General features: G+C 46.1%; 2 protein-coding genes across 8 annotated transcripts in view; both read right to left on the bottom strand.

The window, feature by feature from the left end:
- nbeal1 (neurobeachin-like 1) overlaps positions 1–2,039 on the bottom strand; it is a 61,433-nt gene extending 59,394 nt beyond the window's left edge. For 2 of the 4 annotated variants that reach the window (XM_064311750.1, XM_064311752.1), the window contains exons 1-2: positions 1,658–2,039; positions 36–548 (exon numbers count right to left, since the gene is read on the bottom strand). In XM_064311750.1, coding sequence (XP_064167820.1) covers positions 36–86 — 51 coding nt within the window. In that variant the 5' untranslated portion in view covers positions 87–548; positions 1,658–2,039. The remainder of the gene's footprint in view (positions 1–35; positions 549–1,657) is intronic. The other 2 variants (XM_064311751.1, XM_064311754.1) reach the window with 2 other exon arrangements.
- Positions 2,040–3,580: 1,541 nt separating this feature from the next.
- Positions 3,581–16,094, bottom strand: stradb (STE20 related adaptor beta). 4 transcript variants are annotated; one of them, XM_064310616.1, is made up of 13 exons: positions 15,954–16,094; positions 14,715–14,804; positions 14,469–14,541; positions 13,866–13,946; positions 13,203–13,305; positions 10,487–10,608; positions 10,264–10,372; positions 8,538–8,661; positions 8,172–8,343; positions 7,149–7,253; positions 6,629–6,876; positions 5,507–5,549; positions 3,581–4,847 (listed from the first exon to the last, which is right to left on the bottom strand). In XM_064310616.1, the coding sequence occupies exons 3-13, from the start codon at positions 14,478–14,480 to the stop codon at positions 4,689–4,691; spliced, it is 1,278 nt and encodes a 425-aa protein (XP_064166686.1). In that variant the 5' UTR covers positions 14,481–14,541; positions 14,715–14,804; positions 15,954–16,094; the 3' UTR covers positions 3,581–4,688. The 4 variants fall into 4 exon arrangements, with proteins under 4 accessions (XP_064166686.1, XP_064166685.1, XP_064166688.1 ...); XM_064310615.1 differs by having other exon boundaries at positions 15,830–16,074; XM_064310618.1 differs by having other exon boundaries at positions 15,959–16,071.
- Positions 16,095–16,334: the final 240 nt, after the last annotated feature.

The raw sequence follows: 16,334 nt of genomic DNA, 5'->3' as shown, positions 1-16,334 counted from the left end.
ACACAACAGAACCCCCGTAAGAAATACGTATTTACCTTGTTGCAGTACAGCATCCACACCTCGTACAGTCTTTCGTTGGATGCCATTATCAACACCGCGTGTTGCAGACAACATATACCCAAACGAGCCTATTTTCACAATCCACAACTCCTCATCTTTAGGTCTGTTTGTCCTTTGCTAGGCGTTCTACATTACCTGGTAGGTTTTTTACCAACAGTATCACATCCGCTGTGGATCTCAAAAGGACCCAACACAGTCGACACCACGAGAAGCGACCCTGTTTTAAGGGTGTCAACAATAAAATATCCTACTCCATGGTGGGTTCCCCGTCGGACTGGATTAATTCCATTAGCGTGAATTCAAAGCCCTTTGTTGGTCGGTGTGAACTTCCATACTGAATTATGCATTCCCTGATGACTTGCTCACGGGGCTCCCGTTTCCTGATGCACTGTCACGGTCCAAGTCTTCGGTTTGCTTCTCTGGATGAGAATATCGGTTTTTCTTGTTCTTCTTTCCGTTTCGTGACAGAGCACTTTTAAGGAATCGCCCTGTATCCAACGGGAGAACGAGAAATGTGTAGGTAGTACTGATGACAGCGTCAACAGTGTCAACACAAGGAAGCAAAATTAAATTTAAGTTACGCATAAGATTACTTCATGTTTTAACGGACATTTACGTCTTCCTGGTAGATCGTCTTAACATTTATCAACTACAAATAAATCAGATTGAAGAAAAGTTTTCTAACATAAATAATATGTCAGGTTCTGTTTCATCTGAATCATTTCTCGCAAGCTACTTTAGACTGTGTGACATTGGTTAGCTGTAAACTGGAGAGCAAACAGTGTTGCAGTTTTTATGCTATAATTCAGTAAGTTAGCTCATTTGTAGCAAGCCATCCATAACATCTTCACCAGCGATAAAGGGCCGAAGCTAATCAACTATGACTAATTATTTTCACTGCGACGTTCTAGGTTACATCCATTGTTTGTTAACGCTATCAAGTTGGCTGGTTTACTAACGCCAGCAAGCGAAGTAGGCTACTTTGCCGGTGGAAACGCACCATATTTAACGTTAAGTAGCCAATTGTACTGAAATGACGTTACGACATATTAGCATTCAACTGTTGCCAAACAATCTTAGAAATATCACCAAAATAAAAACATAACATATTAGCTAGCTAGACTAAAGGAATATATCGAAAGACACTTGTGATGTTGGCTAACCAACAACCTTCCATCGTAAGGAACTTAATTTGTGGAAACGACTTAGCAATTTGCTAATGTTAGTAGGTAAAGAAAAGTGCTTGTTTTTGTACAGCCTGTCTAAGCAGCAAGCTAACGATTGCCAACTTTTGACATTAACAGCAGCGTCTCCATACATACAGTAGCTACGATGGTTGACATACCGACAAGCACCATTGAGATTCAATATTAACGAGACAGCTAGCCGTTTACTGAAAGCGTTCAGTGAACTCAACCTACTGACCTCAACTAATTTGTTAACTAGTAACTAAAGTAAATTTGTTAGGTAAATAACGTTACAGGCTAGTTGTAGCTAATTGTTACACTGTCAGTATTAAAATGCTGGAAAAAGGCTACGTTTTACACATATAATACAAGGCAACAAATACGTGTCGTCGTTTGCTAACGTTAATTACCTGCCTGCTTTGGCTCGCAAACTGTGTCTTCAAGACAGTATATTTTCAGTCTTCTTAGGCGAAATACTTCGTTTTTAGACGGCAAAATAGCGCATGGAAAAACTTCAGTTAAGTTGGACACAATCGCCGTTTCTCACTGAGCTCTTCGGTGACGAGACAATCCTTCGAAGTAACCCATACCAGCCCAGGGCGCTTTACAGAGTACAGTGCACGCGCAAAACAACTCTGTGGTAAACCTCCAAGTGCCAACCAGGTGAGGTGGTTAGTGCCGAGAAGCTATTGCAGGGTGCAGCCTGCATTCAGGGAAAGTCATGACAGGATGAGAGCAAGGTGGTGGTTTTTGTTGAGTTTCTGCAACGCTAATGCATTTGCGACAGTCTACGCTTGCTTTACGTTGACGATGTGGAGCCCACGGGTCGCTAAGGGTGGGTCTCGGTTTCTGTCTGGCAGTGATCGACCGCCCCCGACTGGTAGCCATTTCAGAGACACTTCCAGGGCATTTACGATCTTATGAGTATCTATCTGTTATCGATCCAACCAATACCAACAGATATAATAAAGATCGTAAGTACATTTCTGTATTGGAATGTGTTCACGTGCATCCTCCATTACCGTTTCTTTGGAAAGGAGGCCATCTACCGTCAAAATGGTGTTATTGCGCCTCACATGCTTTTCGTGCCTCTACAAGTAGTCTCCAACACTGCCACATTGCATGCACGCTTTCTTAATGGACGTAAAATAACCTTGACTGCTCGAAATGACGATTGCAGAAAACGCTCCTGACTTGAAAGCCATGTCAATAGGCTAACAATGAATTTCAAAATGGTTCTGCAAAAAAGAGGCGACCCCCTGTCAGGAAAAATCCATATTAAAGTGAAATAAATATAAAGTAATCAATTTTTCTTTCACTGGAGAGAATAATTTTTTAAGCGGTCTTTGATTTACAATGCTTTGCTTATGGGCGCGCGAGCGTGCGCTTGTAGTCTTCGCATGACGCGAGGAAGAATGTAGATCGCAGGTCCCACGTGTAGGGGGGCCTTAATTGAGTCAAAAAAGCTTTATCTTGGCGAAAGGGGTGAAATCACCAAGGGACGGGCTAATTCTACTTGCCTGGACACCAAGGAACTGCGAGAGACAAAGCTTGTTCAGTCACAGACAGCAAACGTCACAAAGATAAAAAACACATGAAACAAGCTCAATATACAAACCTGATACTCAGATTGGACTGCGTGGGTACGGGTTATATATATATAAATTCTTAAATAGCGTAAATCAACAAAACCATCGCTTAGTGTTTCACAAGACACCTGAGCTGGTGGATCTAAGCTTATAACAGGGATAGTATGGTGTAACTATGTAAGAAATATAGGGCGGAGCCAGATCACACAAGGCCTTGTAGGTCCTGGGTGTCATGCACTGGGTGTCATACCACAAATGGGAATTTTGGGACGATCCAAGGAGACAAACACAACCCCAAGATTTCAGACAGAAAGTAAAGGGTGGGCCAGATGGTCATTAATGTTAATACTGAAACCATCGTATTCCCCGACGTTACGCTGGGGTCCCATAAATAGAACTTAACTTGAATTTAACTGCAGCAAATTAGACAACATACAGCTTTAAATGTCACCAAAAAATGCGGCCAGGGTTGATGTTGTAACATTCAAAAATATGATCAGATGAATTTGTGCATTTTTGAACAAAATTAAAGATATTGAGGAAATTGTGTATTGTGTTATTGGTTGTAATGCGTTCACTCATTTTCTACTTTCATTCTGAACTAAAAGCTCTCTGCGTCACCCTGCACATGTGACAAATGTACAACAAGCAATACAAAGAAGCTAATATACGGGAATGTTAAACTTATCGTCTTAAATTTTTTTTGGTCATAACTGCTCTTCTATAAAAAAAGAAGGACAAACATTTTAGAAACAAAATAAGAATATATTTTGAAAAAAGTTCATACATTTAATACATTTTTATATTTCAAAAACACAACAGAAAAGGTCTCTCATATATACGGTATTGGTTTCACAGAAAAGACTGTATGTTTCTAAACAGTACAACGGTTTCCATAAAGTACAATAATTCATATTTATCCCCATCAGTCAAATGCACATTTTCAGAGGGATTTTAGGGTAGGGTCAGCACAATGGGCTGTGTTGATGTTTTTTTGGTTGCGTTCCAGGACATACTAACTAAAATCCAGACAAAAATGAGGAATTAGTTTAATTTGGACAGTGAGACACCGAAGAGAGACCCTGCATTCAACAAGGCGCTAACCGGTGATTTCAAATTGAAGCTTCTATTTTGTTTCCAAAAAAGTGATTTTTCACTGTGGATTACCCAGGGATTGTTTTTAAAAGTTAGAACCAAATAGTACATTTATTAAAATGATTTTTAACAGCCAAATGATTGTCAACTTACTCATTTTCTTGGTGTCTTCCCCTTTGGTAGCCATTTGTGTGACATACCTTTATAGACTGTTGGGTTACGTTAGCGATCATTTGTGGTGAACAGGTTAAAAAAAAAAAAAAAAGTCTGATTATGTTCTCGAATGTTAGCTGTCATTAAGCCAATGTTCAACCATGTTGAGTACATGTCTGCATTGTGAACATGAACTTAAATAACAGCTCTGGGCTCCCAGTATACCTCATGGTGACAACGGCACCGACTTCACAATCTTTCACACGTACTGCACTTTCGAACTGCCCTGTGCCCACTGTCCACTGTCATGGACGCGTGCTATAAATGAAACGGCTGGAGGAGGCCAAACTGAAGGACACTTGTTGGCAGTGGGTTAATCACAGCTCAGGTGTGAAAAGCAGCTACACGCAGGTAGAGCACCTGCGCAGGTCTCACCCAATCAGCCACCGTGGGTGCGCATGTTTACAAAACAATAGAAAAGTTGATCCGAGAAAAAAAGTGGAAATAGAACGCTGCGTAATGTTTGGGCTTCCTGTGTGATTTTCCTGAAGTAGAGGTGGCTGGCCGAGGTGGGGGAGAGGGAGGGGAGATGGAGGCGGGGTTGCTAGGAGAAGTCCCACATGCTTTCCTCAGAGTCCACAGGGGGGGAGGGGCTGTGGCAAGAGGGGGCGGGGGGACAGGATATGGGCGTGTCCTGGGGGCTGGAGAAGGGTACGGCAGGATACATCAGGCTGAGGAAGGAGTCTCGCGTGTGTCTCTTAACCTGCAGAGCCACGTGCATGAGCACGCGCGCGCACACACACACACACACACATACACACACAGATACCATAACACACACACACACACACACACACACACATAAACATACACACACACACACACACATAAACATACACACACACACACAGATACCATAACACACACACACACACACACACACACACAGACACACACACGTGCACCACACACACACACCACAACGCCACAACACACACACACACACAGATACCATAACACACACACACACAACACACACACACACACACACAGATACCATAACAGAACCACATACACACACGCACACACAGATACCATAACACACACACACACACACACACACAGCTACACCACACACAACATAACACCACAACACACGAACAAACACACACACACACACGCATACACACAGATACCACAACACACACACACACACACAACAACGCGCACACACACGGATACACACACACACAGATACCACAACAAACACACACACATATATAACACAAAAAAAACATACAAAACAACAACACAGCAGCAAGTTATGAAGGCAGAAGACATACAACCGACATAAGATGAGGGTGTTTAAAAATAAAGAAGGAAATGATTCTGCAGGCTGTATGAGGAGATGAGGAGACCCACCTGTCTGAAGAAGGCATGAGTCAACAGTGCTGAGGCAGAGGGCCTGTGTGGTACAAGAGTACACCTGCATCACACCTACATCACATCCATATCACATCCACACCTACATCATACCAAAATCACATCACATTCACACTGCATCTACATCATACCCACATCACATATAAATCACATCCACATCACACCTACATCACATCCATATCACATCCACACCTACATCATACCAAAATCACATCACATTCACACTGCATCTACATCATACCCACATCACATATAAATCACATCCACATCACACCTACATCACATGCGCATCACACCTACATCACATCCATATCACATCCACACCTACATCATACCAAATTCACATCACATTCACACTGCATCTACATCATACCCACATCACACCTACATCACATGCGCATCACACCTACATCACATCCACACCTACATCATACCAAAATCACATCACATTCACACTGCATCTACATCATACCCACATCACATATAAATCACATCCACATCACACCTACATCACATCCACATCACATCCACAACTACATTGCACCTAATTCATATCAAAATTACATCCACATCACACCTACATCATATCCACATCACATCTACACCACATCTACATCACTTTCACATCATATCTATGTCACATCCACGTCACAAGTCATATACTGAGAAACAACAACTAAACACCATCACAACATTCTACCTACATTGCAACCATCACATCAAAATAATACCATGAATTCATTCACAGCTTTCAAAACCCAACATACCATGTCAAATATCCCTCACCCCACTTCCACAATCAGAAGGTTCATATTACACATTGAGAACCAGATGACTACACAAGGCCAGAGTCATCATATAACACTGGTTCAGAAAGTAAAAGTCCTCCCAAGTATTTTGTTCCAATAACCTGGATTTGCTAATTAGCACAACTCTTCAGCCAGGAGGCAGAACTCATTAGTGAAATCAGCTGGCTGAGTTTATGGGTGGAAGAATCACACGGCAGGACTATTACTTTCTGACCCCTGGACTTTCCACCTCTGTTTCACCCAACACGTTCAGATCCAGACAAGCCAATCACACACTGAAACAGCAGCTCACCTGCGGTCCGGCTGCGGCTGCAGACACACCTCGACCAGGTTGTGGAGGGTGGCGGAGTGGTTCTTGGGGGCGGGGCTCTGGGGGCGCTCGGTGGTGGCGGTTCGGGTCAGGCTCCCCGTCGCCACGCTCTCCCCGATGCCGGAGTCCACCCCAGACCGGGACACCTTCAGCCCCCCCAGCTCCCCCAAGGGGAAAGGGGTCACGTCCAGCAGGCAGCAGTGAGACCCCCGCAGCTTCTGTAACAGCATCTGCATGGAGGAGGGGGTGGGGGGCAGAGAGAAGCCTATTATTATATTACGTCACATTATTGGCTTATCCAGAGTGACCTACACAACGGTCATTTTATTTACTTGACATACCATCTCTTTATACAGTTGGACACTTCCTTGCCTTGTCAGGGGCAATAACAGATGACCCAGCCCCACCTGGGATTTGAACTGAAATTAAGGGCAGGTCCCTAACCATTTTACAGAGACAGAGGGGTGCAGTGTCAGTATAGGGGTACAGAGGGGTACTGTACCTGAGTAGGGTGCATATTCTGGAAGGGCACCCTTCCACTGACCAGCTCACAGACGACAATCCCCAGACTGTAGATATCTGACTTCTCTCCGTATCCATGTAGGTCCTGAAGAGAGCAGTGGTACAGCCCTGACTTAGCACAATAAGGCTGTTCCTCAAGAGCGCTCACTTAGCACAGAGAGGCTGTTCCCATACAGCGCTCACTTAGCACAGTGAGGCTGTTCCTCTAGAGCACTCACTTAGCACACTGGGGCTGTTCCTCTAGAGTGCTCACTTAGCACAGAGAGGCAGTTCCTTAGAGCCTCACTTAGCACAGAGAGGCTGTTCCTATACAGCCCTGACTTAGCACAGTGAGGCTGTTCCCATACAGCGCTCACTTAGCACCGTGAGGCTGTTCCTCTACAGTGCTCACTAAGCACAGTGGGGCTGTTCCTCTAGAGCGCTCACTTAGCACAGTGGGGCTGTTCCTCTAGAGCGCTCACTTAGCACAGAGAGGCTGTTCCCATACAGCGCTCACTTAGCACAGAGAGGCTGTTCCTCTAGAGCACTCACTTAGCACACTGGGGCTGTTCCTCTAGAGCGCTCACTTAGCACACTGGGGCTGTTCCTCTAGAGCGCTCACTTAGCACAGAGAGGCTGTTCCTCTAGAGTGCTCACTTAGCACAGTGAGGCTGTTCCTCTAGAGCGCTCACTTAGCACAGTGAGGCTGTTCCTCTAGAGCGCTCACTTAGCACAGTGGGGCTGTTCCTCTAGAGCGCTCACTTAGCACAGTGAGGCTGTTCCCATACAGCGCTCACTTAGCACAGTGAGGCTGTTCCTCTAGAGCACTCACTTAGCACAGAGAGGCTGTTCCTCTAGAGCACTCTAGCACACGGCGTTCCCCTTTGAGGCTCACTAGCACGTGGGCTGTTCCTCTAGAGCGCTCACTTAGCACAGTGGGGCTGTTCCTCTAGAGCGCTCACTTAGCACAGTGGGGCTGTTCCTCTAGAGCGCTCACTTAGCACAGTGGGTGTGGTGCTCTCACCTGTCTGAGCAGCTCAGGGCTGAGCCAGGGTAGCAGGGCGGGGCTGTGTTGGGGCATGTCGAACACGGTTCTCACTCTCTTGCCGTCACGCACCATGCTGTAGAGGCTGTGGAGGCCGGACAGGTACACGTGGCCCTCACCTGACAGCAGGATGTGGCTCGCTTTCACACCCCTGAGGGAAGAGCACAGGTCACAGGCCAGCCCGCACACCCTGCCTGGGTCTCATCTGAGCCTATACCCAAGCCTATATCTGAGCCTCTACCTGAGCCTCTACTGGAGCCTACCTAAGCCTATATGTGAACCTATATCTGAGCCTGTAACTGAGCCTATGCCCATATTATCAGCCGTGCCTCTACTCTCCCTCACCTGTGCACATAGCCCATGTGATGCAGGTACTCCAGAGCCTTCAGGACACCGTGCAGCAGGTACGCAATGAGAGACTCACTCATCCCATCAGGGAAATAGGTCCTGAGCAGAGCATCAGCAGAACCTGAGAGAGGGAGAGGGAGAGACAGAGAGTGTGAGTGAGTGGAGTGAGAGAGAGAGAGAGAGAGAGAGAGGGCGAGAGGGAGAGCAAGCAGTAAGTTCATCATGAGTTAGTTATATATTTTTATGTGTGCAGGGGCATCACAGTGGGGGGAATAGTGGAACTGATTACCCAGGGGGGCCCAAGGCATGGGGGGGACTCAAAGGGACCGGACTAAAAAGCTTGCTTCGGTCTATCATTTAAAGGGGGCCCACAGAGACTGCATACGCACAGGGCTCAGAATTTCGTGCCACGCTATGTGTGCGCGCGTGTGCGTTCCAAAATAATTTGGCAACGCTAAATAGCTCCTGTTATGCTAACGAAGTCCGTTTGACTCCTTAAGAAAGAGAAGACGGATGAAGCTGGGATCTTGAAGTTGTGTTTTGCGGTTTAACCTGGTTCTGGATGACTGAAACCTATTTCTGGAACACCTCTGAGTATGCCTCTAATTACCCATTGTCCCATTTCGATAATGAGGCCTGAGAAACGCGGACCTCCATTAGCGATGCGCCCTAGCGCTCCACTCTCACTTCCTGCAGTCACAACAAGCCCTTAACAATCCCAGCAGCGCATCATTCACCATCTGAGAAATATATTACATTCTGTTACTGTAAAAAGGCAATATTAAACAACCTACTGCAACAGACATACATTTTTTAAATATTATAGAAACCCAATTGTTATTATCATTATTACTCGTTCCCACAAGTTTGCACACGACTGTGATCACATTGTGAAGCCACACATTAATATAGTTTTTTATTTTTGATTTATTTTACCTTTATTTAACCAGGTAAAATCAGTTGAGAACCAATTCTCATTTACAATGATGACCTGGCCAAGAGGCGTCAGCAACAGTAAATAGGTAAAATAAACACAGTCAGTACAAAACGACGCATACAGTACAGATACAGTACAGTACAACATACAGTATGACACGACAGTACATAAGAAACGGCAAAAGACGGCATAGGTATATAGCTGGCTGTTTTCAGGAGACGTTTAGTTTCCCGTGGTACAGAAACCTCAGTCATGCTGCATCTGGGACCCGAGTCTGCAACCACCCTGGGAAAGAGTCCAGTTCCCTACGTTCTACACCGCCATCGCCCATGCCAATTACAGTACAGGCCTGGCAGAGCATCACCAAAACAGACACTCAGCACCTGGCGATGTCTATGGGTCACAGACTTCAAGCAGTCACTGCATGCAAAGGATATCCGACAAAGTCCCAAACATAACTGCATTCATTTACATAACATTAATATGTCCCAAACATTATGACGTCCTGAAATAAAAAGGGGGGGGGGGGGGGCTACGTATAAAAAGTCCTGAAATTTCTGCATCGTGAAACCAAAATTTATAAAATACCCTGAGAATCTGCACATCTACCACAATGTGATTTTTTAATCTAAAATTGTGGAATACAGAGCCAAATCAAGAGTATTTGTCCCAAACATTATTGAGGGCGCAGTGCTCCTTGCTGGCTCTGACTCCCACAGTGCTGGGGGTCAGGGGAGGGGGGCCAGGGTGGTGACTCGGGGAGAACGCTGAGACGGAGGAGCCCACCGTAGCTCATGAGCGGCGTGAGGACCCACAGCTGGCAGGAGCGGCCGAACACCAGGCGGGAGGTCAGCAGGTTGGGGTGCAGGAAGAGCCGGGAGAGCAGCACCTCGTTCTGGGGAGGGGAGGAGAGGAGAGGGGGGGAGGGCAGGCGGTGAGGTGTGAGAGCGGGCCTGGCGCGGGGCGCAGGCTGGCACACGGGTACGGAAAGGCGGCGGCCAGGCCTCACCAGCAGCTGCAGCAGCTCGTCCTCGGTGCACTGGTCCAGGTCCGTGCTCTTCAGCGCCACCAGCCTGCCGGAGGGCACGTGGCGCGCCATGCACACCTGGCTGAGGTTGTTGAAGCCGCGACCTGTTCACACGGCGCACAATAAGGTAGGGCCGGGGGTGGGGGTGGGGGCGGGGGGCAGAGAACATTCACTTCTCTAATTCTCTAGTGTAGGGATATCACTGTACAACATCTCCTATTGTATTCGTTTTTCTTCAATTGGAACAAAACGAAGCCTGTCACCGCGAGGCCTTGTGGGAAATTAAAGAACACAAGAACACAGAGAAACAGGAAACGAGGAAACATGGAGGAACAAAGCGTATCTCCCGGGTTACCCAATTAGAACCAAAATGCAAATACAAAAATGAAAATACAAAAATGAAAATACAAAAATGAAAATACAAAAATGAAAATACAAAAATGAAAATACAAAAATAAAAAAAATATAGAAAATGAGAACAGGAAAACAATTCTAAACACTGAAATATAACAATCAATAAGCGAGAGTTCTCAGCTTCCCTATTACATGCAGATCCCGCACACAGGGGAACAGCAGGAAGAGGTTTCCTTTCCAGAGTGAACGACGGATAAAATGTGTGAGAAACTATGTGCGGGACACAGGGGGCTACTGCAAGCTGTAAGACAGGTGCTTCACAGCAGAGAGATACAGGCGCTTACACTCCAGTCACCTGGGCAGGACGGAGTGTAGCACAGTGGGTAAGGAACTGGGCTTGTAACCGAAAGGTCGCAGGTTCGATTCCCGGGTAAGGACACTGCCGTTGTACCCTTGAGCAAGGTACTTAACCGGAATTGCTTCATTCCAGCTGTATAAATGGATACAACTATGTAAAATGCTATGTAAAAGTTGTGTAAGTCGCTCTGGATAAGAGCGTCTGCTAAATGCCTATAATGTAATGTAATACTGGGCACTGAAGGGAAAGTGCACAGCTCTAACCAAGGGTTTGCCCCGATAAACTCTACTGCCTGAATCGAAACGCTGTGGGAAGCCATTACATAATCCCTTTAGGAACAGCTGCGCAGCCATGTGAACTGGGGGAAGCGGTCCTCCTAGGGGAGTGACTGCTGCAGCTGGCCCCACCTGTCGAAATATCCTTCCCCACGGGAGAAGGGGGGAGGGGCCAAAGAAGCTGCTCCGACAGAAACGGCTGAGGAGACGGAGAGAGACGGCACCTGCTCTCTGTAGGGCTACCTGCACCTTCACACAAAGATTCATAGTGCTTGCCACACAACACGATTCTGCAGGTATAGACAGTGTAAAAATGAAATGTGGTCTTTTTGCATGTAAATATAATAATAAACATACTTCACAGCAGTACAAAAACAAATAGATTTCAATATGTGAAGCAGGAATTGCAATTCTTTGAATATAACTTGAATATATGCCTGAAAATTATGAAGTGCTGTAATATTTTGATAACGTTTTAATGAAACAGGATAAATTTGTTGCACAATATTAGGTGCGGGGTGGCAGTGTAGTATGATGGGTAATGAACCGGTCTTGTAACCTACAGGTTGATTCCCGGATAGGACATCGCTGTTGAGCAAGGTGCATGGATGTACTTTAAAAAGCTGAGTAAGTTGCTCTGGATAAGAGTGTCTGCTAAATGCTTGTAATGTAATGTAATGCAATGTGTAATAGGGCAATGGGGTTTCTCACTAATCATTCCTAATCAGACACAAAAAGCACAGGAAAGCAGTGCCAGGAACATTCCACTCCCATTGATAAAAAGCTGAATCAAACTGCACACGTGCAATGCAGCACTGGCCTAATGTCTGAGAGCAGAGCCTGGTCTGTGTCCCCCTCCCCCCTCCCCCCCTCCCCCCCTCCCTCCTTCCTGCTTCGCTTCCATCCCCTGTCCATGGGGAGGTGTGAGGTCAGATATACCGCACATACCACCACCCCTGATAGGAAGCGTGCTACGATGACATGCTCAGCGCCACAGACTGGATCATGGAGAACCATCTGGAAGCTGAACGAATGGGGCCGTGCCAGGGTCCAGTGGGAAACTGAGGTTCAGTGAACTACCCTTCGGAAACATCAAACAAACACACTGTGCACAGGAGCAGAAAGCACACAACAGCGCTTCTAGGCTCGAAAATGCCTTAAAGAATTAAGGTAAAATTATGGGCAAGCATGGGTCAGTGGGCTCATAGCTTAAAAAGCTCTCAGCCTAAGCACTTCACTTTGGAACAAGCACTTCTGAAAGGCACCATGCACAGTATCCTAAAGCACAGTACCCACAATGCACAGAATTCCCAATGTTTCTTCCATTTACAGAGATTTCAACGTATCCACTATGTCACATTGTAAAAGGCAAAACCCCCTCCAGCACAGGGTATAATAGAGAGATTCAGCACTGAGCTGAGTATGTAGAGCTCTGCCACTGCCTGAGGAACAGGAAGTGACATCAACGAACCTTCGAATGTACTGACCTCTTTGGGTTCTCATGTAAACTCCCGCTTTAAGTGCATGTCTGCTGGTGGTGTGTAATTCCTTTTTTTTGCAGCACAGTCATGATTGCTATTTCAAATCGGACCTCTTGATTCATTATGGTAAAACAGCCGCTCTGGCAACACAAGTGCGCTTCTGTCTGTCTGTCCAATCACACTGCCGGAGAGGTCAGCCACGGGGGGAGAGAGAGAGAGCTGGGACTCACCCAGCTCCAGCAGCAGCTGGTAATGCGCGGCGTCGGCGGAGAGGTCGGCCATGTCATCACGGGCGGCGGCCCTGCGCGGAGCGCCCGCGGAGAGATCGCCGCTCTGCGGAACGCAAAAGACGCGGGACCGGGTTACAGCGTCCGCCCGTCACTGCCGCCCCCCCTCCGCGGGGGGGTCCCCCGCCCCCCCGCGATCGCAGCGTCTCTCAGCAGCTCAGCCCCCACGCACTGACAGACACGGGGGGGGAATGGCGAAGGAGGACAGAGCTGACATGGACACAGTGCTGATGGCCAATGGCAGGAGCTGATGGAGGGGGGCGTGAAAGCAGCAGGACTGCGGGTTCATAGCTCACCGTAAGCTGGAACACTGACTGTTTGAGTGGACTCCCTGCATAGTTTTAACAGCAGCTGACAGGGTGGTGGCGCTGTAGGGCTATCCTGGTCAATGAGGCGGAGGGTGGCACAGTGGGGCCGGGCCGTACCAGTATCTTACAGAGGGGGCACTGCTGGGCTGTGTTGCTGGCTGACAGAGGGGTCACAAATGGATTGTACCACCAACTGACACAGCGAAGGGGGGCAATGTTTGACTGTACCAATAGCTGACAGAAGGGAGCACTATCGGTCAGACCTAATACATTTTTCACTGAGTGGGGGAGCACTGACCAAGTACTGGTGGCTGACATCCTCATACTGGTCCTCTATGGAGATGGACTGGACCTGGGTTTGGGAGATGCAGGAGCAGTCCTAGGAGAGAGGGAGGAGGGGTGAGAGGCCCAGTACCCAGGGGGGAGAAGATTGGGGAAGAGGGGGGTGGGGGGGGGGGAGAGACAGCCAGGCTGAAACGGTGTAGGGGGGGTGGAGAGGGAAGTGTTCTGGGAGACAATGCTGAGAGGACAGAGCTGAACCAGAGAGTTTAAGAGGGGGAGGAACTGGCTGACTGCCATTTCCATCATCAAGCTGTGATCCAGAAAATATTCACTATTAAATGCATTACTGTGTCCAATCGGCTGACACAAGCTACAGCCATCCCACTACTAGACAGGATTGTTTACATCGATGTAAAAAAAAAAATTGATAGAGGATAAATGTAACATACAGAGGTCAATATACTCGTACAGGAAAACAGATAGAATTTCACCCGGGTTCGAATTCCGGTCACTTTCTGCCAAGACGTATAGGAACTAAAAGCTCATTAATATCAATCAATACTACACTGTGTAGCCTACTACAAAAACAGTTCTGACAGAGAAAACATTGAAATCTCACCAAGAAAGACATGGAATCCTTTTCTTCGTTCGAATCACTTCACGCAAGGGCATTTATCCTTTAGCACGAGACGCTGAAAACGAGGGGAAGAGTGTTAGACTGCCGGTGAAGAAGAAGAAATCAATGGCAAAGCGAGCTCCCATTTCATATGCCTCCCGAGTTCCGGTCGCTAATTCCCCACGGCTTCGTCCTTCTGAATGTGGGGTAAACGCTGCAGTGTGCGTGCTCACTCTGTTTGGTTCTTACCTGTTTGGCGTTAAAACGGTTCTGATTTCGCTGCATGATCTCTGAGCACGGACTTCATCTGGCTTCTAGAATCGATTTTCTTATCACGTCCTTTCGGGCATAAGAGGGTAGAGCAAATAAGATTAAAAGCACTCATCTTCAAATTTTACTTAATGCAGAATAACGGTACGGACAGAATACCAGTCGCAAAGGCTGTCAACCCCGTCTTCAAGTACATAATGCTACCAAGATGCTCCCGTTAATAGTACACGTTCCTTTGCAAACAAATGTAGCCACAACGAGCATACCAAGGGCACGATAGCCTATACATATTATTCAATATTTATATAAAAACAATGCATGCATAATTATTTTAGAACACAGTTGGTATTTGTGGTGAAACGTCTGCACAACAGCCCGCTCGGTTCGATGAAGCGCATGAATGAAGCTCGCTCCCCGTGTGCGTCCCCTGAATGAGAAAAGGGGGATTGAGGACGGGGACGGCGAACCGCCTGTTACTTGGCCCTATGTGCTAAACTGTATCAGCATTTTTGTTATTATTGTTGACGGGACGTCGCTATGGTGAGGGACGATGGGGGAATTTTGGATGATTTGTGTATTAGCCTGTTTGTGTACAGATACCCCCTACGAAGTCTTCTTTTGTCTGTCTATAAGTCCCGTATTCATTTACATGTGTCTAAAAGTGTACACGTTGACTACCACCAAGAGAAAATACACTAAATGTCTGATCGGTGGGGCGCCCTAACACATAAAACCAGCGAAAGTCCAGTCAGATGTGGATTAATTAAGTATAAAAAATGAATAAGAAAAAAATTTGAGAACTACACTGTGCAACGGTACAGTAACCAAAAGAACAATGGAAGGGTATAGCTGACTAGCGTAGGCATATCAATGTTGAAAAACATGTCGATAGAATTAACATTTTCCGAGTGTTTTTAAAAATCAAGTAAACTTCTTTTCTTTGTATAGGCTACTAGACGAGACACCACTGCAAGTCACAACTGAACAAAACTGCAACACATTTTTCAGTCAACAAAATTCGAGCTTCCTTGCTAATTTCACAAATATGCCAAAGCAACAAAAGTGGTTTAAACTTTAACTGAAGCAATACTCACGGACATATCTCGACTTTGCTTCAACATTTGACAAACTAGCAACCTTTTCACTTTGAATTTTAAAAATGATTACATATGTTCCATTAAAATTATATCAGAAAAGTTTTAAAAAATGTAAACATACTGAACTTCAAAGTGAATAGAAGCAACGTTCGCTAATTTGCGAACTAGAAATCTCAGGCTTCAGAGCTGTTCCCAGCTGATTTGACAGTGACGAAAGGTGTAAGAGGACGCAACGTATTGAAAATAAAAGTCCCTTTGTGATGACGACATCACCTCACATCTGTGTTCCTCGGTGGTGTCCAATTTTGTTTGTTCATTTTTGTCATTTTACTTCACACTACAGTGCTTTAATAAACGGTTAAATTGTTTATATGTTGAGTTTAAATCACGTATTTGCAAAGCTCAATACGTTTTTTAAGAGTAAAAGCCTATATCACAGAACTGTAGTTAGGAGGCCCCTATTAAACGCGTCAGAAAATTATTGTCTACTTTTGATGACGTC

Source organism: Anguilla rostrata, chromosome 15 (assembly GCF_018555375.3).
Source record: "Anguilla rostrata isolate EN2019 chromosome 15, ASM1855537v3, whole genome shotgun sequence".
In the NCBI taxonomy this organism is placed as follows: domain Eukaryota; kingdom Metazoa; phylum Chordata; class Actinopteri; order Anguilliformes; family Anguillidae; genus Anguilla; species Anguilla rostrata.
This window is presented reverse-complemented; position numbering and strand designations above follow the sequence as displayed.

What these genes read in the sequence shown, in the direction of transcription:
- stradb (XM_064310616.1), bottom strand. An exon ending in CACGCCGCTCATGAGCTACG is followed by an intron (nt 8,662 to 10,263) that starts GTGGGCTCCTCC and finishes TCCCTCTCTCAG; the next exon opens with GTTCTGCTGATGCTCTGCTC. An exon ending in GCCCTGAGCTGCTCAGACAG is followed by an intron (nt 7,254 to 8,171) that starts GTGAGAGCACCA and finishes TGCTCTCTTCAG; the next exon opens with GACCTACATGGATACGGAGA.